We start from the raw sequence: 26037 nt of genomic DNA, 5'->3' as shown, positions 1-26037 counted from the left end.
AGGTGATTACAGTGAAGGTTTACATTATTATTATTATTGTTAGACTACCTAATCCTTAAAGGCCTGTTTGCGGTGTGTTTGAGTGTGTCAATTACTACTAAATGAATTCAAAACACTGATCACTGTCTGAAATGGAACACAAATAATGTGAAAATCATCGAGTGGCGCAGCGGTCTAAGGCACTGCATCGCAGTGCTTGAGGCTTCACTACAGACCAGGGTTCGATCCCAGGCTGTATCACAGCCAGCCGTAGCCGGGAGACCCATGAGGTGGAACACAATTGGCCCAGCGTCGTCTGGGTTAGGGGAGGGTTTGGCCGTCCGGGATGTCCTTGTCCCATCGCGCTCTAGTGACTCCTTGTGCGGGGACATGCTTCCATTCAGGTCATCTACAAGACCCTGCTAGGTAAAGTCCCCCCCTTATCTCAGCTCACTGGTCACCATAGCAGCACCCACCTGTAGCACGTGCTCCAGCAGGTATATCTCTCTGGTCACCCCCAAAGCCAATTCCTCCTTTGGCTGTCTCCTTCCAGTTCTCTGCTGCCAATGACTGGAACGAACTACAAAAATCTCTGAAACTGGAAACACTTATCTCCCTCACTAGCTTTAAGCACCAGGTGTCAGAGCAGCTCACAGATCACTGTACCTGTACATAGCCCATCTATAATCTAGCCCTAACAACTACCTCTTCCCCAACTGTATTTATTTATTTTGCTCCTTTGCACCCCATTATTTCTATTTCTACTTTGCACTTTCTTCCACTACAAATCTACCATTCCAGTGTTTTACTTGCTATATTGTATTTAATTTGCCACCATGGCCTTTTTTTTGCCTTTTCCTCCCTTATCTCACCTCATTTGCTCACATTGTATATAGACTTATTTTTCTACTGTATTATTAACTGTATGTTTGTTTTACTCCATGTGTAACTCTGTGTTGTTGTATGTGTCAAACTGCTTTGCTTTATCTTGGCCAGGTCGCAGTTGTAAATGAGAACTTGTTCTCAACTTGCCTACCTGGTTAAATAAAGGTGAAATAAATAAAACATAAAATAAAAATTCAGCCACAAGAGCATTAATGAGGTCAGGCACTGACGTTGTGCGATTAGGCCTGGCTCGCAGTCTGTGTCCCAATTCATCCCAAAGGTGTTCGATGGGGTTGAGATCAGGGCTCTGTGCAGGCCAGTCAATTTCTTCCACACCGATCTCAACAAACCATTTCTGTATGGACCTCATGCTGAAACAGGAAAGGGCGTTCCCCAAACTGTTGCCACATCGTTGGAAGCATAGAATTCTCTAGAATGTCATTGTATGCTTTACCGTTAAGATTTCCCTTCACTGGAACTAAGGAACCTAGACCGAACTATGAAAAACAGCCCAAGACCATTATTCCTCCTCCACCAAACTTTACAGTTGGCACTATGCATTCGGGCAGGTAGCGTTCTTCTGGCATCCGCCAAACTCTGATTTGTCTGTCGGACTGCCGGATGGTGAAGCCTGATTCCTCACTCCAGAGAACATGTTTCCACTGCTCCGTGGTCTGATGACGGCAATTTTTTATGCGCTACGCACTTCAGCACTCGGCGATCACGTTCTGTGAGCTTGTGTGGCCTACCACTTCAGCGGCTGAGCCGTTGTTGCTCCTAGTTTTATTCTATTCTAGACATTTCCACTTCGCAATAACAGCAGGGTAGAAATTTGACGAACTAACTTGTTGGAAAGGTGGCATCGTATGACGGTGCCACGCTTAGTTTAATAATGGTTAAATAAAAATACAAAATAAAAATGACGATGCCATGCTTAAAGCCACTGTAGTATGGGCCAATCTACTGACAATGTTTGTCTATGGAGATTGCATGGCTGTGTGCTCGATTTTATACTAATTTGAGGTGTCGATATGTAACCGATGTGAAATGGCTAATTAGTTAGCGGTGGTGCGCGCTAATAGTGTTTCAATTGGTGACGTCACTCGCTCTGCCACCTTAAGTAGTTGTTCCCCCGCGGCTTTTGTGGCGCGATGGGTAACGATGCTTCGTGGGTGTCAGTTGTTGATGTGTGCAAGGGTCCCTGGTTCGAGCCCAGGTTGGGGCGAAGAGAGGGATGGAACCTACACTGTTACACATATACTTTTGACCATGTACTGTATCTGTGACCAACAAATATTTGTATTCCCAGTCATGTTAAATCCATAGATTAGGGCCGAATGAATTTTCCTTATATGAACTGTAACTCAGTCAAATCTTAAAAATTGTTGTATGTTGCGTTTATATTTTTGTTCAATGTATATCATTATGTCAACCCTTCAGAGCCAAGTCACTGCATGGCCTCCACAGCTGTCCTCTCGGGTAAATCCATGAATGCGTGTCAAAGTGCAAGACCATGTTGACCACTGTAATAGGTCAGAGGTATAGTCAGTCACCTGTGTAGCAATGGTTGCAAGTGTTAGTGAACTCTTTGATGATAATGCTGTCATTGTCATTCAGATCAAAGAGCAATGAAAGGATACTGAGGGTGATACAAGATGGTCATCTTGGAGGGTCAAGACTTGATCAACTAAATCTGCACCCCTGATTGATGTAGATCTAGGCCTACTACACAATAATCTGCACTCATAGAAAACATAGGCTATAAACTATTGTTAAAGGGGTCCTTGTGAAAAATGTAGCTCCTGACCTACTGGAACAAAATAAACCAGGCTGCTTATTTTGTGCAGGCCAGTAGGCTTACAAAGTCACCCATCCTATCTCCTTGGTCCATGGTCAAGGGCATGCACTCAGTCTATGTGCCTGTGCGGGGCAGTGTTATTTTATTTTCTGATCTAATTTGTAAATGAAGAGACTACATCTTGAATTTCAACTACATATCCCAGAAATGTTCGTTTCTTTTTTTTTTTTTACCCCTTGTAGGTGGCCCCGTGGCAAACATGTCGTCATTGCGCAGATTCAGTTAGAAACAAAAGCAGAGTGACCTTCCTCTGGTATCAGTACAGTAGCTACAGTAGAGGGGCGGTAGTAGCTACTGAAGCAATACACCGAACCGGTGACAGCACACCAGTTCCCTGCACACTAGCCTAGAAATGAACAGCAACTTAGCCGGAGATGAAGTTGGGTAAGATGTGATCTCCATATAATTAATGACAATTAGTTAAATAGCTATATACATTTTAACTTTAATCAATTATTACTGTGGTAGATCTCACCCGCATCACCACTTTTACTCAGCTAGCTACAGTAGTTAGCATTTTGTTAAGTATATGTACTGGTAGCGAGCGAGATAGTAAGCTAACGTTAGTTGACTTTAGCCTAGCTACTACTAGCTAATCATTTGGAAACGCATGACATTGGTTTAGATACCATTTAAACATTACTTTTCAATTTGTCATTGAATAATTCATTGAAAAACTAAACTATTTAACTAACAAGCCACCTAACTAAATAGAAACTGAAACGAGTCAGCAGCTACAATGTTAGCGGCTAACTTGCAAGCTACTGTATTTAGCTAACGTTAGCTATTGTGTGGTAAAAATGTGGGCACCGCACCATCAGGGGTCGAAGCTTTGCTATCTTCATGTTTACGTTAGTTGTTGCCAATTTATTTTGAGTGTGATGGTAGAAGTTTGATTGAAGTTGACAGATTAACAGATTTCCCCCCCCAAAATATTAGAGCCAACTAGCTAACGTTAGCTAACTAATGTCTTCAATTGTAGCTGGTTGCTGGCGCGAGTTTTATTGCGCTGTTACTCACTTGATGAACTTGATAGAGGACTCTTTCAGGACATTTAGCGGGCATTGGATTGAGAGGATTTGGATAATGTTGGTTTGATCTATTTAAATTATCCATACGAAATTATAGTTGGGGCTATGGTATCTTGCCTAGTTTTGAATGTCGGCATACAGCTGATAAGAGTATAATGTCAAATATATAGCTAACATTAGCTAGCCTAGATCGATGTGCAGTTAACGCTATTTTCAAGATCCAGCAGGGATCATGTATTTTAGGTAGCTAGCTAACGTCTCTCTTGCCTGGTTTATTTTAGGAGGAAGGAGGAGGAATAAAACAAAAAAGACCTTTAGTGTTGTCGGGGCTAAACAAGTAACCCTCTATATTCCAGCCTTTTAATAGAAAGTACCTAGGGTTCATAGCTGTGCATAATGAGCCACGTTTAGGACTAACGTTGGGACGTTTTGTGTTGATACGAATCATCAGCTACCTACAGAAACACCCGCTCAAATACAGCTCAAGCTATTGTAAGGTTACATAAAAAGTATAGCTATGTGGCACAGTCACTTAACTAATAGTCACACATTAACGGCACAAAACCATTTGAGAATGGTTTATTGTGTCCAAGGAATGATGGACCATCTCAAGTGTCCTCAAAGGGCGGCTTTTTTCTTAATTTTATAGGAAACTGTTTGTGGGTGGCTTGGACTGGAGTACAACACAGGGTGAGTCAGCTGTCTACTTACCAACCTGTCAATATTAGGTGTATTGCAATGCAGGTAGTGTTGTGCTTGAACATGAAAGTGTCTGCATGGAAATGTTGTTCTGGAGTACCCAAAGGGTTGCATGTTATCATGTATTGCAGTTAAACCACACATGCAGGCTTTTCTCATAATTGCTCAGACCTAGTAGTTTTACATGTGTTTGTCTTTAGCCACAGGCATTCAGAGCCCTTCTCTGTATCATGCTTGATTAGACCGTGTGTGTCTTTGCACCACACTCTTCACTCTGACAGTGTTTTCTGAGGTTATGAGCAGTAGCCACAGTACTATGTAATTATGTGTGTCCTTCCTAGGGATTGGATTACCTTGTGGGGGGGCTTTCAATGATATGACTCTTATTTGTTGAAACCTCTATGCCCTGCCTCCAAAGATACATGCCTGTAATGTAAATGTATTATTCATGCTTTGCGTCCAGTGAACTTTTAAACACATTACCCATAATGTCAGGACACTAGGCTATGTATATATCCCTAAAGGATTCTGTAACGGCATCTTCCGACTCATGTCAATGTCCTCTTTTCTATCAGAAACTTTGAGAAACTATTTCTCGCAGTATGGGGAAGTAGTTGATTGTGTCATCATGAAGGACAAAACCACAAATCAGTCGCGGGGCTTTGGTTTTGTCAAATTCAAAGACCCCAACTGTGTCCGGACTGTACTGGAGACCAAACCCCATAATCTCGATGGCAGAAATGTGAGTATGTGAAATACGTGTCTTTCCAATGATGCCTTTTGTAAAGTGTGAGATAAGGATTAAGCACTGCATGAGAATGGGGACTTTTTCAGTAAAGTATTACACAGAGCTAATGAAGTAATAGTGAACCCATAGCGCACACTGGCATCTTCAGAAAACAAAAGGCTGGCTCTCTGAAGGACATCCCTGGACTGTTCTGATGAGCTATATGTAAAGCAGGCAGAATGTTGCTTGTTCAGATGCTTAACAACATGTAACAGATAATTAACTGCAGACAGTGCGTTTTATATGCAGCAATATGAACATGACCATTTTGCTATAATGAAGGTTATTTTCTTGCAATTAAATTGTGATTTATTGTAAAGTTAATTGTATTGCACATATTTAATTTATTCCATTTGTATGTGGCCTTATTGAGTAGGCTAATTCACCTGATAAATTGGAGGGAACATTTGAAGGTGCTTTTTCATTGAAGGCTGAGATTTCATCCTTTGCTTTTAGATTGACCCCAAGCCATGTACTCCCAGAGGAATGCAACCTGAAAAAGTACGAACTAAGGACGGCTGGGTAAGGAGCGTATTTCATTTCGTGGAGGCTACGTACTGTATGTCCTCTACAGAAATAGGGCACCAAGCCTGGGTAGAATGGATTGAATTGTATCCTTTTTGTCCTTTGATAAGCTGGGTCCTATCTGCCTCTAGAAATCGCGTCTGTCACACTGAGGCTTATTGCTGTTAACATGACTTCTGCTAAGGAGCTTAAAATGTAATTATTTCCAAGTAATTGTTAGACTAAGTGATTCTGTAAAAATGAATTACGCTGCAATCCTGAAATAGCTTGTCTCAGTAACGCTGAAGCGAAGGCACTAGTGCACCCTGATCTGTGTGGACTAGTGTTTGCATCGACGTGACATTTATACCCCAGGGCAAAAGGAGAGAGAAGCTAATTTCTTCTCGACTGTCTAGCTAGATGATGGTGAATTGCCTCGTCTTCAGTGTGTTTCTCGATCTGGCTTTGAGACTCCATTCTTTGTTTCAGAAGGGCAGCAAAGCTGACAGCAATAAATCAAAGAAGATATTTGTCGGTGGAATCCCCCATAACTGTGGTGAACCAGAACTCCGGGAATATTTCAATAGATTTGGAGTGGTGAGTCCTGTTAAGATGGTGTATACTGTATTGTATAGCTTTATATATTTGTTTTATACCTAAAACAGTTACCAGGATCCAATACAGGAACTGCTTCTTGGAAGACCACAGGAAAAATATACTTTTCTGTTAAAATGCCATCAAGTTGAGGATATAGAACGTGTCAGTGTTTTAACCATAGAGATCCTATTAAATTAATATTCTAATTCCTAATTCTCTGGTTCCAACTGAGAGATGCATGCTATGGCAATACTAGTGGTCTGAATCCTAATGCAGCCCATGTTCTCCTTTGTGTAATCCAAGGTCACAGAGGTGGTAATGATCTATGACGCGGAGAAACAGAGGCCCCGAGGTAAAAGCTGATCTCGTTTTTCTCTTCCATACCTCCCATCTCTAAATCTCATGACAAACTATTCTGACCCAAATAGGATAAGCACATTCATTTCCCCTCCCCCCACCCTCAATTATAACTATACGTCTATATGTCTTGTGGTGGAACATCTTTTTTCATCCTTAACCATTGAACTTTCCCCATGCAGACCTGTTTACATGGTGAGAAAGTTGAATGAGGTTGGCATTCATTTAAGACATCTTCCCTTGACTTTGTGTGACAGAATCAGCTTCTGATGCGTATAGACTGCATTTACACAGGTAGCCTAATTCTGATCTTTTGCCCTATTATTGGCTAAAGAGCCCATCTGATTGGTCAAGAGGCCACTTTGGTGGAAAGAATATCAGAACTGGGCTGCCTGTGTAGACGTAGCCCTTAGACGTTTTAGTTAAATTAGGAACATGTTAACATGCTATAGTAATACATGTAGTTTGAAATAAGCTTATTGAGATGAAGGTTATTGTTTTTTGTTATTCAGGATGTGTGAAAAGATTTTGGGTCTCATTTCAAACATTCATATTCTTTGACAAACTAAACGAGGAATGTTAGCACTTAACTTAAATGTTTAAATAGCAGAGCTTCACCAGTGTATTGATAGGAAACAAGGACAATTATGCAGATGATTCTGCAAAACTACCTCTAACTTCCTTCATACCGGACACGGAGACATACAAATGGTATCCACAAGTTAATCTGACTCTGGGAAGTAGCTAAAAGGGCGCATTGCCAAAATCCCAAAGTATCCCTTTAAGTCAGGGGTGTTCAACTCATTCCACAGTGGGCGAGTGTCTGCAGGTTTTTGTTTTTTCCTTTCAATTAAGACAGACAACCAGGTGAGGGGAGTTCTTTACTAATTAGCGACCTTGATTGATGAATTAAGTGTACGGGTGTTGCGAAAACCCACAGTCGCTCTGCCGTCCGTGGAATGAGTTTGACACGTGTTTTAAGTGGAAGTCCTTACTCAGTTCCATCTGTTTAAATTAGTTGACAGTTAGAATGACAAGACAAGTATGGGTTGATGTAGTTTAGGCTGGTCAGTTTTCTCAGAACAGTTGAAATATACGTTAGTTTGGTCTATTTGCTCAGAGCTGTTTCTTTTGCACTTGTCCTACATAGCAATGATGCAGTGGTCATGAATGACTTCCATAATTTATTCCCCCTCTTCTCCTTCAGTATCCATTGATCTCTTTGGGGAGACGAACAGAATAGTTTGTCATCTGAATTTACACGATGATACACAGCAATAACCTTAAGATAATCAAGGATAATATCCAGACTTTTCTTTTAATAAAGTACTTTTAAAGTCCGGCATTGAACTAAGTTTTATTTTGTTTAATTTAGACATGTCTGATATATCTAAAAAAAAAAAAATATATATATATATATATATATATATTACGTGTTTTCCCAGTATGTAGAAAGTGAAGTATTTTTGTAAGTAAGCCCTTTCTATTTTTCTTTCTCTCTTCTCCTTCTTGTGAATGGTTTGAATGTGATTAATGGTGTCTCTTAAGATTTGTCTTTTCTCCTTTAGGTTATTGTGTACTGATTGGTATCACAGAGGTACAGGCCAGATGTAAAATCCCCAAATGGAATGTGCAGGCTGTCAATTTGGGGTGTATACAAAGTTTAGATTCATCATGGTTATGAACTGAGTTCTGTTGCGCTGAGCAGGACCTAGGATGTTTTGACACTTGTATTATTTAAAAAATATATATTTTCTAGGAATGTTTGCGGCTTTCAGTTTGCAGCAAATGTTCGACTTGAATGCTACCAATATGTCTCTAAATGCTTAAACTAAGTTTTGAATCTAGATTAAGGACAGGTCATCGATGGATGTTATTTTTAGTTGTACATCAGGTGGCTTGGGAATGCTTGACATGATATTAGAGGTTTCAAAATCTATTTTCTCTCAAAGGACATTGAATTGGAATCAGGTTAGGCCCCTCAGTGGAGATGTTCTCACAACCCAATTCTGCCACTGGTATACATTTATCAAAATGAAACTGGTTCAGTGTTGTGTGCTTTTTCTACGGGAAACTCTGAAAAGGTTTTTTTTTTTAGAGTCTTGGATGTGAAATCCCCATAGACCTTATCAGAACCAGGACATTTGCCAATGTTTGCCTTCTAAATGTACAGTTGAATCAAAGATGGTATGGCTATGCTAAATTACAGTGCTGTATATCCATAAGTTTAGCTAGAGCTCTTTTCATATCATGAAGAGACTGTAGTCATTGTGCTTAAAGGGTGTGAGAATAACCTAGGGTCTATGTTAGACTTTGTCTATTTCAATGAAAAGCTACCAGAGGTTTCACCATCAAGCATTTGTTGATTTGCTACTTAATTTCACTTTTTGTTTTATATAGTAAGTGTTGAATCCTCACACAGTGGGGTTTTTCTCCTTGTTTTGAAGGGAACTTTGTTTATCCCCCATGTAAACTCTTGACAGCATCAATAATTGTTACTTACACATTCGGAAGACAAAATGGCCTATATCTTTGTGTTGCTGTTGTAAGTAATATTGTAATTTTCCATTTAGGCTTATCCTGGCTGACTCAAAACATAAAACCAAATTTGGGAAAGCTTGGAGAAATCTTTAGACATTGAACAGTTTCTGTTTCTCCATTTTTTTGTTATGCATTGACATTAGATGCTGCCAGTTTGTGCTGCACAGAAATATACCAAGGGGCAGATCAAGGTGGGGTTTGGATGAAACGGCATGAAGTCGCATCAATAGCACGGGTCAAATTGGAATCCAATATAGAAATGAATGCTTTGAGACACTCAAATGTGTCTTGAAATCTATAGTTTTTATATTCCTCAGTAGTTCAACTGACTGCACTGCATGTAAATATATTACAATTGTATATAAATTACATTTTCAATCCCCTATATAATACATGAATGCAGTACAAGCAAATGTTACTTAAATTTACTTCGCTATTTTAGAAGTATTTTAAAATACTGAAACCCGAGAGTTGGCATGGTGAGGATTGGTGCCAAGTTTATTGGATGATAAAAGTGCCTCAGCCCCCAAACTTCAACTTGTGTATTGCTGCAAGTCAGCGACATCATCCAAGCCCCAGGAGCCTCCAGCTCAATCTTGATGGATCCCTGTCTTGCTGACCCCAATACTGTTCTTCATCTTGTGTTGTCACAACACCCTGCTACCTTGATTCACTCTTGGTCGTTGGCTAGGTTTTGGATTTATTACTTTCGAGGCCGAACAATCAGTGGACCAGGCTGTCAACATGCATTTTCACGACATCATGGGCAAAAAAGTGTGTAGTTGTAGTTTTATTTTACCCTCAAGATCAAACAGAGGCTTGGGCGACGGGAAGCATTGTTTGGCGCTGTTACCTTTGGAGTTACAGCTCTTATTTCCAGGGGCCACCAATGAGGTTGGTTCCTCTTTCATGAAGGCCTAAAGCTCCTGTAAACTTCATATGATAATGACACGGCTGAAGATTACTGAAATGTGGTACTCCAAATATTTTCCTAAAGATCAGGGCACAATTTTTTTTTTCTTGGCTGCAACCTTTCAATGGCCTGGTTGGCCTTGTACTTGTTGCAAAAAAGACTTGGTCTCCCCTCTGAAATAGTATGTACAACTCCTGTAGTCGCCCAAGGCTTTGTTTATTTTGACCTCTCCTTTAGGTTGTTAAAGGTATTCCATATCTTACTTCAAATACAATACTTACTCTGGCATTGGAGATTCAAGTTGCCAGTTTTGGAGCATATAATGGTAGATAAGCAGGGGTGAAAGATTTTATTTCTTCCCGGTACGTGATCTCATATGTTTGCACGCGATTACAAGGGCCTGATCATAGAATTATATATTGAATCCCTATTAATTTAATAGGATCTCTAATTTTACTAAATTAATATGTATTACCTTTTCATGTAGCATAAACACAACCAGTCATGATGTTTTCAATCTGATTGTCAAACATATGCTAGCTGTTCCTGTAGACTTCCAGTCATTGTGCTAATGCTAGTTAGTGTTGGCTGGCGAAACTACCTCTACCTTCATACTGGACGCAGATACAGTGGAGTCTGAAATTATTGACACCCTTGATAAAGATTAGCAAAAATAACAGTATAAAATAAATAATTAATACGGAGTTATTGTATACAAAAAAAATGGAAATTATATTATTTTATGCTAATTGTTGCTCAGAGAGATTTTGTTTAATCTTTAAAAAAAAACATTTTTTTAATGTAAGTGTAAAAATGGACACCCCTGTTTTCAATACCTTTCAATAATTCACCTTACGAGGATAATTTACTTCCACTGGTCCTGGGGCCCTTGTTAAGGTCAACGGCATCATGAACTTTACCCAGTCCCAGGACATTTTATCCAAAAACTTGGTTGCCTCTTCCAGGAGGCTGAAACTTGTCTGCAATTGGATCTTCCGGCAAGACATTAACCCCAAGCCCACATAAAGAAATTGTTAATTGGCTCTGCTTTTATCCTCGCACGGTGAGGTATTGAAAAAAAGGGGTGTCAAATATTTTGACCGCTACCTTTTTGTGAGGAAAAAAAGTATGACTTGTTCAACTAAATCTATTTCTCTGGGCAATTGTATTAGTATAAAAAAAAAAATAATTGTTGGATACAATATAGCTCAGTATTATAATTGCTAATCTGTATCAAGGGTGTCAATCATTTCGAACCCCACCGTACATAAAAAATTATATCCACGAGTTCATCAGACTCGGGAAGATGATGATAAAGGGCCACATTGCCAAAAGGAAGATGATGATAAAGGGTCACATTGCCAAAAGGAAGAAGATGATGATGATCATAATAATAAAGGGCCACATTGCCAAAAGGAAGAAGATGATGATGATGATGATGATCATAATAATAAAGGGTCACATTGCCAAAAGGAAGAAGATGATGATGATGATGATGATGATCATAATAATAAAGGGTCACATTGCCAAAAGGAAGAAGATGATGATGATCATAATAATAAAGGGCCACATTGCCAAAAGGAAGAAGATGATGATGATCATAATAATAAAGGGCCACATTGCCAAAAGGAAGAAGATGATGATGATGATGATCATAATAATAAAGGGCCACATTGCCAAAAGGATGATGATGATGATAATAAAGGCCACATAGCCAAAAGGAAGAAGATGATGATAATAATAAAGTGCCACATTGCCAAAAAGGATGATGATAATAAAGGGCCACATTGCCAAAAGGAAGATGATGATGATAATAAAGGGCCACATTGCCAAACTATCTCTTTAAAACACCAAACATTTAATGACATTCGGCTGTCATTATGCCTACACTTGTAGGCTGAATTGATGTGTCTACTGCTGTCTGCGCGTGTCAGTCTCAGCCAGTCATCTGCCTCTCAGTGTTCTCGTTGAACCACCACATTTGCATCGTAGGCCTGTATACCACCCATTTTCAAGTCCGTTCGCAAATTTTTCATCCGGCTGACATGCGGTCATGATAAATGTTGTAAAAGCCTACAGTTTTCTTGACATTTTGTTTTAATTATTGTGATAGGCTCATGTTTTACCGGTACGGTGTAAGTTCACTTTCTTTTGCCGGGAAGATGTACCGGCTTACTTTCACCCCTGGAGATAAGTGTGTATTTTACCACAAAGAAATCACCTAAAGGATTGGTCTTGTTCAGTTATTTTTTTTCTTATTTTGTTGGCAGGTCACTTACTTTTTGAGCTATTTGATATATTTCCTATTCAACTTGTTAAAAAGTGAAACAACCTCAATTAAGTGACCTCAGTTTAAGAATCTCCATACTGTGTCGATCAATTCTGACAACCAAAATGGGTGGGTATTTTTCAAGGGCTAGTTGAACTACTTTCTCACTACTTTCTCCCAATGGAGATTTTTTAGCTAATTTGGTGCCTAAAGCCACAATTCTGTGATACCAGGAGTTAAAAATGTTTTTTATGCCCAATCATTCATAATTTACAGTTTTAACAAAACACTTTAGCTTAGCTACTTCTGAGACATCCTCTCTTATAGCAGTAATTATCTTGACAAAATACATTTTAAACATTTGGAAAAAATTGCGTTCAATACTCCGACACCCCCCCCAAACGAGGAAACATAACGTCTTTTATTGAAAGAGAACATTAAATGTCCACATGGACATTTTTTACTTATTTACAAATGTTTCATAGTTTAACCCTTTCTTGCCTCATTAAATGTACAAACTAAAGCCATGTCTGTTCATAATTGATGTATGAGACCCTACCTACATTCTGCTGTACTCATACTGACTTTCCTTGACTTTGTCCTGATTTCCAGCAGGAATTGGGGCTCGACTTGAGATATTTTTCTTGAGTTGACATTACCTTAGGCTGGGACTTAGGGGAATAAAAGTTACAAAATTAGAAAGTGGAGCACATCAAACTGTGGCACAAATCCCAGGTCTGCTGTTGGGGAGTGTACCGAAGTCGTGGTATCCATCACTCCAGCCACGATGCCCGCGGGAGAGGACCCAGGTATCTGCGCTATAGGCGGGAGGCCACTCATGGAAACGTGCCTGTAATTAGGTCGACAGAGAAGGAAGAGGGGAGCCAAAGAAAGTAGCGCCACCTTAAAGCAGGGGAAGAATTGCGATTCGTTTTCCTCATGCAAGGTGACCTCAATAACTCAACCTCTATAGTGCCTAGTCTATTTCTATCTAGTCTCCCCCCAGATTTAAACCAATTTTTCGCTCTGGTAAACTGCTGGTATCTCTGTTGCTGGCTAGCTACAGCAAGTTACGCTACAATCTTTTTTTTTTTTAGGGCAGATAATGGCCTCACAAGCCATCTGGCATGTTAAAAGAACAGGCTTTTCAACCTCATTGAACGTTAGACCAGTCCAATACCAGGTGCTTCTATTCTGTGTGAGATGACTAATACCCATCTGATTTGCTCAATTAAGCACCATTGCAATTTTCTCCATTATCTGACACGGTATGAAGATTCATTTCTATATTGACTTATGACTATCCATTTCTATTGTCTGCATGTTTTACCTCTTATTCTGATAGATATGATACACATTTCTTTCTACATCCATTTCCCTCTGAAATTCTACTCCAAGTTAAACATAATTGAGATTATTTAAGCGTTAGCCCAGGAAAGGTAAGTCTTGACCTTCCATTAGATGTTTTTAATTTTTTATAACGGGCATAAAAAAACAGGAAATAGGAATTCTATGTTTCTCAGGTAGACCGGTTGTACTGTAGTTTTCATGACGTTTTTAGCACCATTTTAAATCAATTGCTAAAAATTATGTATAAAAAAAAAATTGGAATACCTTATTGTGACTGAAATACCTGAGAAACATATTGTTAAGCAACTTTTGATCTGTATTAGTCAGCAGTGTTGGCTCAGATAAGATGTAAAACTGAAACCCTCTCAAGCTGATATGTTAAAGATAAATATTAGTAATGGGTGAGTTTAGATAAGGAAGGGATTTTGGAGATAAATTACTGGTCTTGCAATGTGTGCCCTCCTTGTCCTTTGTCCAGGTGGAAGTGAAAAAGGCTGAACCTCGGGACAGCAACGCTCCTGGCCAGCTTGGACCTAACCAATGGGGACCCAGAGGCATCCTGAGTGCAGCCAATGGTTGGTCGGCACAGCCTGCCCAGGGCTGGCAGCAGAGTTATGGGCCTCCGGGTGAGTGGGAGACCAGCCAGGCACGGCTCCATCTCTCAGACCAGGAATATGACATTATTTTATAACTAGAAGAAAGATAGCATTGGAAACTGTTACAATGTCTGATGCCTTATGTTATAACATTAACATTGTATTTCTGGGTCAGCACTGAAATGTAATTTTGAGGAATGGTCAACTTACTGACAACAGTACCGTAGTTACCAATTGCAAGATTGGTTTTGTGCCAGCATAAATAAACTGTCAACAATTTTCTCTTTGAAGGAGTTTGGGTGTCTACAGGCCAGCCCTTGGGTATGTTTTGTCCTTGAATCACTTGAACGTTTCAGCCATCTCACTAACTTGCTTTTTTAAATAGTAAATTGTCTTGTGACAGTTAACTTATCAAGAAAGTATTGTGACATAGACATTGCCTTGCACTTTGTATTTTCCATATTGACCAATTAGGTATTGTCCGTTAAGCACCAGTGTTATCACGGTGTCAGCTGTAATGGCTGAGGTCACTCTGCTCATTTCCCTCTCAAGACAGATAATGGGCTTAATGATTCTTACCTCCCTTCACCCTCGCATGTCATGTATCATACAACCAACCCCCAAACAATCCCAGCGGTGTTCCTGTATCTTAGATCAAGCAAGTGCTATTGTAGCTTTAATGCTAGAGTTCTAGAATGCACCACATTCATATACAAGTTGCATTTTTGTTATTTTTGACACGGTTCTCCTCATGTTGAAAATATTGTCTAGTATGCAGTGTCTACTGACAGTGGGTTTTATCTAGGGTACATCTGAGACTGAACATGTAGCAATAGACACCTGTCATCGTGTGTGTATGTATATACGTAACTATATGTTGTGTTCTGTCTCAGGTGGGTACGGGCCCCCTTTATCTGCGGGTCGTGGAGCTCCCGCCCAGCCCTCCTCGCCATTCAACGCATTCCTCGTCACAGCGGCCCCGGCGGGGGGGTTTGGGGCACCTCAGGCCTACGCTCAACAGGGATACAGTACACCACCTCAGTTTGGTCAGTAGCTGCGCTGTATTGTCATTTAAAAAAAAGAATGAATGAGGAAAAACAGAAAATGAAGGAGGAAAATCATTGTACTTTCACCGCCAGCTTTGTCTTGAAGAAATTGATAGCAGGTCTGCGGCACTAGCAGTGCTACAACACCAACAGTAACACACGTTTATGGTTCTGAAATATTTTTTAATGTCGTCTTCACAAGAACGTTAATATAGTCTTCACAATATATTCTTTTATATTGCCAATATATGATAATATCCTAATATTGCCCAACCCTACTGCCTAGGGTTGCAGCTCCTACTACAATAATCATGTTATGTTTCTTTTGATTATTATAACCTGTATGAGACATTTAACATTTTATCATTGATAGTTCAGAATGTCCAACATTATAATGATTCTTCCATCTGGCACTGGTTTAGGGTACAGTTTTGGCACGCCTCATGGTGACCAGTATGCACCACAAGGAGTGCCGCCCCCGCCCACGACTCCAGGAACAGGGCCGCTGGGGTTTGCTCCAGCCACCACACCTACTCAGGACATGAGCAAAGCACCCACGGGACAGCCGGACTTCCCTTACAGCCAGTATGGTAAGTAGAGCCTCCATGCAGTCCTCAGCCCCGCCCTCAACCCTACTGTTATTATGGCCTATACTGGATGGATCCATTATGTTGGTTGCTTTATTGGGTCAACAACCGCTCCCTTGCCAAAGCTCATTACTGCAACCTTCAAACAAGCAGGAGCTTGCCTTTTGGTACAATTTAGCTTTAATGGCATCACATGCATACACACGCTTGCATACATACCCTCCAGGCCATGGAGATGCCATAGAAGTCCCACCATACCCAGGACTCTTCAGTGCCACCTTTTTCAGCATTTTTCCAGGTGGGGCTGTGGAATAATGGGGATGGGTAACCCATGGTAGGTTTGAATTAGATCATCCTGCCTCTCAATGTTTTTGAGAGGAGTTTGAATGCCCACCAAACTGCAGATAAACCAGGTAGATATTTTACTGGCAAAAGTGACAGGCAGTTTGGCCAACTGTTCCCTTTTTGTCACTGACTTGGTTGGCTTTTCTCTCCTGGCATGAGCTCTATGGTGTCGATGGATCCTGCATGTTATTTTTCTCTTGAGCGTAATTGGCCTGAAACCAATATTTTCCTACAAAAAGATTAGAGCTGTTATGAGAAGACTCAATGCAATACATCAGTATGAAATGTATCAGGATTTTTCCAATTACTCTCCAATTATACTTATTGTACCAATAAATCCAGCATTGTCATCAATTGCCGGGCTTTTGCACAAGGTCTCTCCCTCTTTAAACAAAATGCATTGGTAAATCCTTGCTGTTTGGAAGGTTAATTTATGTAGCCAAGTTAGTTCATTCTGTGTTGCCCCTCATTTCCTACTGGCATTTATCCTTCGTAAACAAAATACAGTGGGGAGACACAGACTTGGATATATTGCTTTGTTAATATCTCTTAGTGTATAGTTCTTCAAGACAGTATACACTCAGAGGCCAGTTTATTAGGTACATCCATCTAGTACTGGGTCTGTCCCCTCTTTGCCTCCAGAACAACCATATTCTTTGGGGCATGGATTCTACAAGGTGTGGCGTTCAAACGTTGCTCAATTGGTATCAAGGGACCTAACGTGTGTCAGAAAAACATACCACCGCCACCAGCCTGTACCCTTGACAGCAGGCAGGATGGGGCCATGGACTCATGCTGCTGACGCCAAATCCTGACTCTGCCATCAACATGATGCAACAGGAACCGGGATTCGTCGGACCAGGCAATAATTTTCCACTACTTAATTGTCCAGTGTTGGTGATTGTGTGCCGACTAGAGCCACTTTTCTTGTTTTTAGCTGATAGGGGTGGAACCTGGTGTGGCCGTCTGCTGCAATGGCCCATCTGTGACAAGGACCGCCGAGTTGTGTGTTCCGAGATGCCCTTCTGCACACCACTGTTGTACTGTTCCATTATTTGTCTGTTTGTGGCCCACCTGTTAGCTTGCACGATTCTTGCCATTCTCCTTCGACCTCTCTCATCAAGGAGCTGTTTTCGTCCACAGGACTGACGCTGACTGGATGTTTTCTTGTTTGTCACACTATTCTCGGTAAACCTTAGATACTGTGGTGCGTGAAAAGCCATAGGGTGCGGCCGCTTCTGAGATACTGGCACCAATGATCATGCCACGCCCAAAGTCGCTTAGGTCACTCGTTTTGCTCATTCTAACGTTCAACCGAACAGTAACTGGAAGCCTGTCTGCCTGCTTTATATAGCAAGCCACTGCCACATGACTCACTGTCTGTAGGAGCGAACCATTTTCGTGAACGGGGTGGTGTACCTAATAAACTGGTCACTGTGTGTATATCTATATTCTACCATAATTTATATTTAACTATATAAATTGTATATTTCCCTGTAACTGTCAGGTGTGAGATTCCCATCTTGTTCGGTGTTTCATGCTTGTGCTTTGCATACCCATCCTGCTCTTAACCATTAGCGTCAGCCACCTGATTTTAGAATCATATAGTACAGTAACCATAGCCACAGGCAGCAAAGGGCATTAGCAAGTAGCCCATCTACCCCATGTGTTTCTAATTCCAGATGTATGTGATTTAGGAGTCTCACAGCAGATAGAGAGAGTGTAAGGATGTGTGCACTGATTTAGCAGGAGTCTCACAGCAGTCAGAGAGTGTTAATTTAAGCCCCAGGTCTAAGAAGGGGACCATTTTAAAGTAAAGTAGACTCTCTATCTGGGTTCAGTCAACCTAGTCTCCTCGTCTCCCTGATAGGCTTGGGTAACTACCCTCAGGAGCCCTCTTCCTACGGACCAACGCGTCCTTCTCACAGTAATGGTCAGGATGTGCAGGGAGAAAATAGTGCAGGTAGGTGTGAGCATCGTCTTTTCCAACCACCAAAAGTACAGTTCAGTACATAGACATATAACTGCAACTTTAATGTTCCCTTGCATACTTTTCCCCTGCATGTACTTTTGTATGTTTGTGCATACAAAGTACATAGTCCTAGACCAGTGGTAGTCACTTTTTCAGCGGGCACCCCATTTTTTTCCCACCAGAATTTCTGGGGACCCAAAGTTTTCCCCAAGAATTTCTCACGAACCCACCCCAAATCTAATGACAGCCTTAAAATTGTTAACTTAAAAATGTGACATCAACAAATAATCTTACATTAATTAGAATTTTTTATATAAATGAAAATAAACCAATTATTACATTTTCTAATTCCTTCTCAAAAACATTTGTATATTGTCCCGTACAATAATCTCTACACATTACTTTTTGTTCCCCCACGACCCTGACTTTGAATACCACTGTTCTAGAGTATACTAAAATACAGCTACAGTATTCAATGACTTGAGGTTGAATTATTTTTGTCCATATCTCAAGGTATGAATATTCAATCTAACAGTGTTTTACATCTCATTTCCTATAGTAGCTGTAGTTTAGTATACTAACAACACCTGCGTCCTCACTTTGTCCACTCTCTCTCTGCATAGCTTTGCTGTTAAAAAGGGGATGATCTAATTGGCAAAATGTGTTTGTGGTGTACTATGTTTAACATTGCTTATTTTTTTTCTCTTGCTCTCTGTTATTTTGCTCTGTTATTCAATGCGATGGCAGTCAATTCACTTGTTGTTTTTCATATGCTATCTCCTTATGACAGCTAAAAGAATGATAATCTAAGGGACTTTTGTATGAAGAAAAAATAACTTCTGGCTGGTGAACGAATACCCAATTTTATATTTGATTTCTCTGGTTATATTAGCCCCTCTGCTATTAGCTCTTCTTAATTCTTTCTTCCAGCCTTGTATTCTACCATTTCTATTGTTTCATTTCATTTATTTTTTCGTTACTCTGTACTGTCCGACCTGAGTTGGAACTGTTCAGACTTGACTTCACTGAATGTCTATGCAGTTCCCTGCTTCTCCGACTACAGTGGATTGCAGGGAGATGGTGCCATCCAGTGTCTGGGGGAAAAAAACGTGTGCTTGTGTGACTGAAAACTGATTAAGTATTTGTTATACTGTTTTCCTTTTGTTTATGCCTTTCACAAGAGTTCAGATTACATCTTTGAATCCTCAATTATAAGTCAATTGATTTACACTGGAAGCGCTCATTCCTAATTGGCAAACCAAACTCTGAATGTAGGTTCATGGAGGCTCACGAAGGAAGGAATACAATATTTAACATGAACATTAGAATGCCCTGAAACTATGATCAATGTATTTATTATAGGTCAAATAAGGGACTTTCATTTGGCACCATTTACGATCCTGAAAATGAACCTCTCTTCCCTGTTCTCCACCTACCCACCCTCACAGGTTATGGTCAGGACCTGAGTGGGTTTGGGCATACATTCGCAGACCCCAGCCAGCAGACTGCCTCTTACGGGGCACCAACAGCACAACCGGCAGTGGGACCCCAGGCTACCGCAGCCGTTTTTGCTCGAGTACAGAATCACAACGTAACGGGCTTCCATCCATACCGGCGCTGAGCGTCTCCAACCGCCACAGCGCTCAGTTCTAAAGTCAGGGAAATGTGTTCTGGTGATAAGCAAAACTGGATTTCTGGATTGATGTTTTTTGGAACACAAATACACAAAATTTGAGAAAAAGTGAACTCATAAAACCAGGGATTCCAATTACTTCTGTTACAATGTCACTTGATGTAAAAGTTGATGTAAGACTTTTGCATAACCTGTTGAAATGAAATAACCTTTTTCCTCCCCTCCATGTTTTATAGTAGGACTTAACTACTTTGCAATAGGTTTTGATTTTCTGGTCAAACAATAGCACAGAGAATGGAAAAATGATATATAAGGATATGTATATTTACGCCGGATACAGAAATGAAAACAGGGTCTCAAGTTTCCTCAGCTTTAAATTCTAGGGAAAATGTTTTTATTTTTCATTTGGTGGATTTTGTTTACTTTCTGAGCCTTTATTTTAAAGTTTGTTTAAAATGGAAAATATGAATATATATTATACACAATCTGTGCAATTTTTTAAGACAATTTTGTACTAAAAATGTACACTTTGCTTGTTTTTTATTTAAAGATGTAGACTTCCCTCAGGTGGCTGTTTGAGTGCATTTTGCACTTATGCAAAAAGAAAGGAAAACTTATTTCAAATAAAAGATATCCTGCCTCTTGTTGCTGTCCTGCATCTTGGCCATCAATGCTTCAACTTAAATGTCACTAAATATGTTTGAGTATAACTACTAGGTATTGGTTAGGACTACCGGATTCTTCCACCAACTCAGTGGCTTTGTGGTTAGTGTTGCCACCCTGACATTGGAAGTTTGCGAATTTGATCCCTGGTCAAGTCATACCGAAGACTGTAGAAATGGGACCTGATGCGTCTCTGCTTGGCACTTAGGCTCTTGACCTATGAGCTGTTCCGGCTTGGACAAGCCAAAGCTCGTGCAAGGCTACTTACTCATGCGCTATCGTACCTGTACTACACTAAAATGACTAAAACCATTTTTTTAAAAATAGATAAAGACCACTTAGTGTGGTGTTAAAGTTGTACAAATGACTTACTAGGCCAGATAATAGCCTCATTTTCCTGAAACCTGACAATATGATGCATTTAAACTGCTGAGTCCTCTGTGGAAGTGAATGATTTGGACGGACAATCATCAGTAGATGGCGTACTAGTGCTAAAAATAATGATCTAGTATCACCATGTACTGTATGTTTGGTATCAGCTTGGATTGAATAGCATGTTGCTTACACCTATTGAATGATTTTGTATTTACATGAATCATGAAGGGGTAGGAGCTGTGTTTCTGGACAGGGCCACAGTCTGGGCAAAAAATCATCAATTTTCAAGGGTTAAATACAGTGGAATTATAATAATGGACCAGGTTTCACTTACTATATCAACTAAAACCTTAATGTTCTGTCACACCCAATCAGGTAGGCCCCCACTAGATTATCAAAAATATATATTTGCATACATATAAACACTGAACATGTCAATGGTTTTCTCTCCCAAGGTAATGCCAATAGGCTTTAACTCAGCGAGCTAACAATTCTGCGTTGTGCAGATGACACATTTTCAAACCCAGTTGGTCTCTCGTGCTTAGACCGTGGAATAGCCATCTTGAAAGATTATTTTACCTAACTACAGTATCATGGCACAGAACTTTTGGGTGACTTTTTTTCTCTAAGAAATTCAAAGGGCAGTTTTCCCAAGGGTACTCTAGTTCCAGGTTTGGAATTTTTGGTTTGGTTGTAAAATCTAGACTGAAAAATACACATGCAACAATTTCAAAGATTTTACTGAGTTACTGTTCATACAAGGAAATCAGTCAATTTGAATAAATGTATTAGGCCCTAATCTATGGATTTCACATGACTGGGGATACAAATATGCATCTATTGGTCACAGCTTCCTTTTAAAAAAAGTAGGGGCGTGGATCAGAAAACCAGTGAGTATTTGGTGTGACCACCATTTGCCTCATGAGCATTACATCTTCACATATAGTTAATCAAGGTGTTGATTGTGGCCTGTGGAATGTTGTCCCACTCCTTTTCAATGGCTGTGTGAAGTTGCTGGATATTGGCGGGAACTGGAACATTCTGTTGTACATGTTGATCCAGAGCATCCCAAACATGCTCAATGGGTGACATGTCTGGTGAGTATGCAGGCCATGGAAGAACTGGGACATTTTCAGCTTCCAGGAATTGTGTACAGATCCTTGCGACATGGTGACGTGCATTATCATGCTGAAACACGAGGTGATGGTGGCGGATGTATGGCATAACAATAGGTCTCAAGAGCTTGTCACGGTATCTCTGTGCATTCAAATTGCCATTGTTAATTGTCTGTAGCTTATGCCTGCCCATACCATAACTCCACCACTACTATGGGGCACTCTGTTCACAACGACAACCGCTCGACCCACATGACGCCGTTCATGTCTGCGGTTTTGAGGCCAGTTGTACGTACTGCCAACTTCTCTAAAATGACTTTGGAGGCGGCTTATGGTAGAGAAATGAACATTCAATTCTCTGGCAACAGCTCTGGTGGACATTCCTGCAGTCAGCATGCCAATTGCAGTCCCTCAAAACTTGAGACATCTGTGGCATTGTGTGACAAAACTGCACATTTTAGAGTGGCCTTTTATTATCTCCAGCACATGGTGCACCTGTAATGATCATGCTGTTTAATCAGCTTCTTAATATGCCACAGCTGTCAGGTGGATGGATTATCTTGGCAAAGGAGAAATGCTCACAAACAGGGATGTAAACACATTTGTGCACACAATTTGAGATAAGAATATGCTTTTTGTTCATATGGAAAATTTCTGGGATCTTTTATTTCAGCTCATGAGACATGGGACCAACACTTTGCGTGTTGTGTTTATATTTTTGTTCATTGAATATATTATCAAAGATGGTGGATAAATTAAGATGCGCACGCTTCAAGTTGTCAAAAGTCTGGGTGTTGTTGTGATTCTGTATGGCCAGATAGTTCGTGACAATAGCTAGGTTTCCATCCAATTTGCGAAAGATTTTCATGCGAATAATTCAAAAATCTGCTGGTGGAAAAATTTGAATTTTCCCACCAGTGGTGTTTCCAACAAACTGATTTGTTGCTGTTAGAAATCATTGCTTGATGACATAGTGTAACCAAAATGTACTTTTTCGTGTTCATGTACCGAATAAAAATCTAAAGTTAATTGTTTCCATCTGATTTTCACCTCTACGGATAGTTTTGCCACTAAAACGGTTGCGTTAAATAGCAAATGTGCCTACTCTGGTTTTACCTGCGCTCTAACCAACAGCTCGCAGATACGGTGCGGGTAGGCTAGTTTACATGATGATATTATTATGGATAAGAGCGAGAATATTTTTCTTTGTCAAAAAGCAGTCAAGCATCCATCATCATGTCACCAGAATAAGAACCTCAATATTTATTGGAAATGAGCATCAAGCTCATCGTCGTGCACGTTCACCACCCCAATGTATTTAATCTGCAGCCTAATAAACGGCATGGTTTCAAGAGTCGCAGTGGGAGGCCACACGCAGTACCATCACGTGACTCCAAGTTTACTTCAATAGGATGGTTATTATGTCAATATTTGCGCATAAAGGCAGATTTCTCATATAATTAATTACCGACACAAAAAGATCCCACCATGTCAAACGAACAAATGATGTGTCGGCATTTATAAAATGTTACCTAAACTTCCTATTTCCATCACAGCTGTCATGACATTATTATTTTACCTTTATTTAACTAGGCAAGTCAGTTAAGAACAAATTCTTATTTCCAATGACGGCCTACCCAGGCCAAACCCTTACGCTGGGCCAATTGTGTGCCACCCTATATGACCACCCTATTGAACGCCCAATCATGGCCGGTTATGATACAGCCTGGAATTGAACCAGGGTCTGTAGTGACACCTCTAGCACTGAGATGCAGTGCCTAAGACCGCTTCGCCACTCGGGAGCCCGGTATGACTGTTCTTGCATAAAAACTGAGTGGAAACGTGTGTAACTGACAATTAACCTGTGTCTATGTCGTTGTTTTTTGTTTGAATTGTTTACGTGTTCGCTATGCGGGGGAAATGATAAGACAAGCGGAACTACGTGGCTAATAACTGTTGTAACGGGGATCATTATCGTAGCAACACACCTTTGGAGTGAGGGCAATCCCGCGCTGTGTTAGCTACATTTTCATGTCTTCGGGTGTAGTTCGAAAAAGGTTGAAGCGTGTATGTTAGGATGGTAACGTTATAATAATTAAGGATGAAGCGTGAATTCATGGCAGGAATATTAAGTGTGAAGTTTTGATTTCTTCCCTTCTGTAATAAGTAGCCAGTGAGGTATTTTTCCTTTATTCATGTGTTTAATCTGATACTGTTATAGCTCCAGCTAAACTGTTTATGTATGTAAGCACTTCAGAGTTATACCAAGCTAATAAGTCACTCGTAAGACAAGAAGGTTGTAAGAGTGTGCTTAACTGTATTTTTCATTTACTTTCTAGTTCTCACGGAAGGTGATAATTCTGACTAAAACTACAGAATAAAGCCGCCTGTTAAAATCAAGGAACGTTTGTGCTCGTGGTTACTGGAGGGAGCTACACTTCCTGTCCCTAGAAGTGAGGACGGAGATAATAGTAACATAACATTCAGTGCGTTTAAATTTGAGTATAATGAAGTCTTGTGAGGTTTTCTGTTCTCAGATAAAGAGCTATGAAAGCCTGTCTACATATGAAGAGGTCCCAATGAAGAGCGGTGGTGCTCAGTGCTGGGGACTCAAAGGGGTGCACGTTTTTGCCTTAGCCCTGCACAGCTGATTCAAATGATCAACTCATCATTCTTCAAGTGGTATTTATGTATTCATTTGTGATGCCATCCTTGATATGATCCTGTGATTGTCACATGTTACACATGTGTCCATGCATCTATCAATCCAATGTTATCATGATTTGTTATAAGGGATATTATACTTTAGTAATCCACAATGACCTGGTGATGTAAAAGTCTAATTACATTGTCTTCCATATTCCTACAGATACCTTGTAACTGGAGATTCCTTCAAAACGATTGCCTACAGTTAATGTGTAGGGCACTGCAAGGTTGGGTGACCAGGTCTACCAGGGACTGCCTCCTGGAGGAATTCAGGTGTGTGAAGGCTACCTGTGACCTGCATAACTTCATTAGGATGGACACGAGGACCAGGAGGGGATCTGCAGCTCGCCGCCGTGTGCCAGAGGAGAAGTCTGCTGCTCTGCAGGATGTTTCAAGGATGGGGTCCAACAACGCAGCAAGAGAGGCAATTTGTGTGCCGGAGATCTTCACCTCCTACTTCTACTAAGAGGGTGCTGTTCCCTGACAACGCCATAGACTACACTATGCACAACCAAAGGCTCTTTTAAGAGCCATTCACATTGCAATAAGAGTATTCTTCCATTTACTTAGCTATGTCAACTGCAGTTATTCAATTCCCACTTTCTCTCCCTTTGATTTCTACTTCAGGTGAGGGTGCTTTTTAGGTAAGGATGTGATGTCTGTACAAAAACAAAACAGGCTATTTTAAATCACCCATATTGAAAAAATGTAGAACAATTAGACACCCTATAACCCAAACACATGTATCAATCTGATTGATGAATTGTGTTGTGCAGTAAGCAGGCTCAGGTGTATTACTGGCTCCTTCCACCTTCAAAAAATAGGCAAGGCCAACAATGGAGAACAGTAAGACACTTCATTATTTCTATAACTACGCTATATTGTTTGTCCTCGTGTGTCCGTTCATGTTTTTCAGCATAAAATACTCTGTAGCCACTTAGTATGAACACCAGGTGAGGTCACACGCACAAATTCCTGTTGAACACTTGTCTCTTTAACTACCTTATTTTCTCAATAAGTCTTTCTTCTTCACTTCATCCCTCTCTTCTTCCTAAATCCTCTAGGTTATATCAGCTGTGTAGGTGAACCCCTCCCGCATCAGACCTGGCTACATAGAGGGCACAGCATGGTGAGAGGTCACTTGGTCAGGTCAACAGGAAGTATTATTAAAGAGATGCTTTACATTGAAATACAGATAGATGCAGTAGTCAGAGTTAATTATCCAATAT

At 40.4% G+C, this 26037-nt stretch overlaps 1 protein-coding gene across 3 annotated transcripts; it reads left to right on the top strand.

Annotated features, from left to right (window-relative positions):
- The first annotated feature begins 2931 nt into the window (after positions 1–2931).
- Positions 2932–20593, top strand: dazap1 (DAZ associated protein 1). 3 transcript variants are annotated; one of them, XM_014149301.2, is made up of 13 exons: positions 2932–3106; positions 4403–4443; positions 5028–5194; positions 5696–5761; positions 6236–6340; positions 6644–6692; positions 9930–10012; positions 14249–14396; positions 14658–14687; positions 15260–15412; positions 15835–16002; positions 18215–18307; positions 19765–20593. In XM_014149301.2, the coding sequence occupies exons 1-13, from the start codon at positions 3075–3077 to the stop codon at positions 19935–19937; spliced, it is 1308 nt and encodes a 435-aa protein (XP_014004776.2). In that variant the 5' UTR covers positions 2932–3074; the 3' UTR covers positions 19938–20593. The 3 variants fall into 3 exon arrangements, with proteins under 3 accessions (XP_014004776.2, XP_014004775.2, XP_014004777.2); XM_014149300.2 differs by having other exon boundaries at positions 6233–6340; XM_014149302.2 differs by lacking the exon at positions 18215–18307 and having other exon boundaries at positions 6233–6340.
- Positions 20594–26037: the final 5444 nt, after the last annotated feature.

The sequence above is a fragment of the Salmo salar genome, chromosome ssa16 (genome assembly GCF_905237065.1).
Source record: "Salmo salar chromosome ssa16, Ssal_v3.1, whole genome shotgun sequence".
NCBI classification, from domain to species: domain Eukaryota; kingdom Metazoa; phylum Chordata; class Actinopteri; order Salmoniformes; family Salmonidae; genus Salmo; species Salmo salar.
This window is presented reverse-complemented; position numbering and strand designations above follow the sequence as displayed.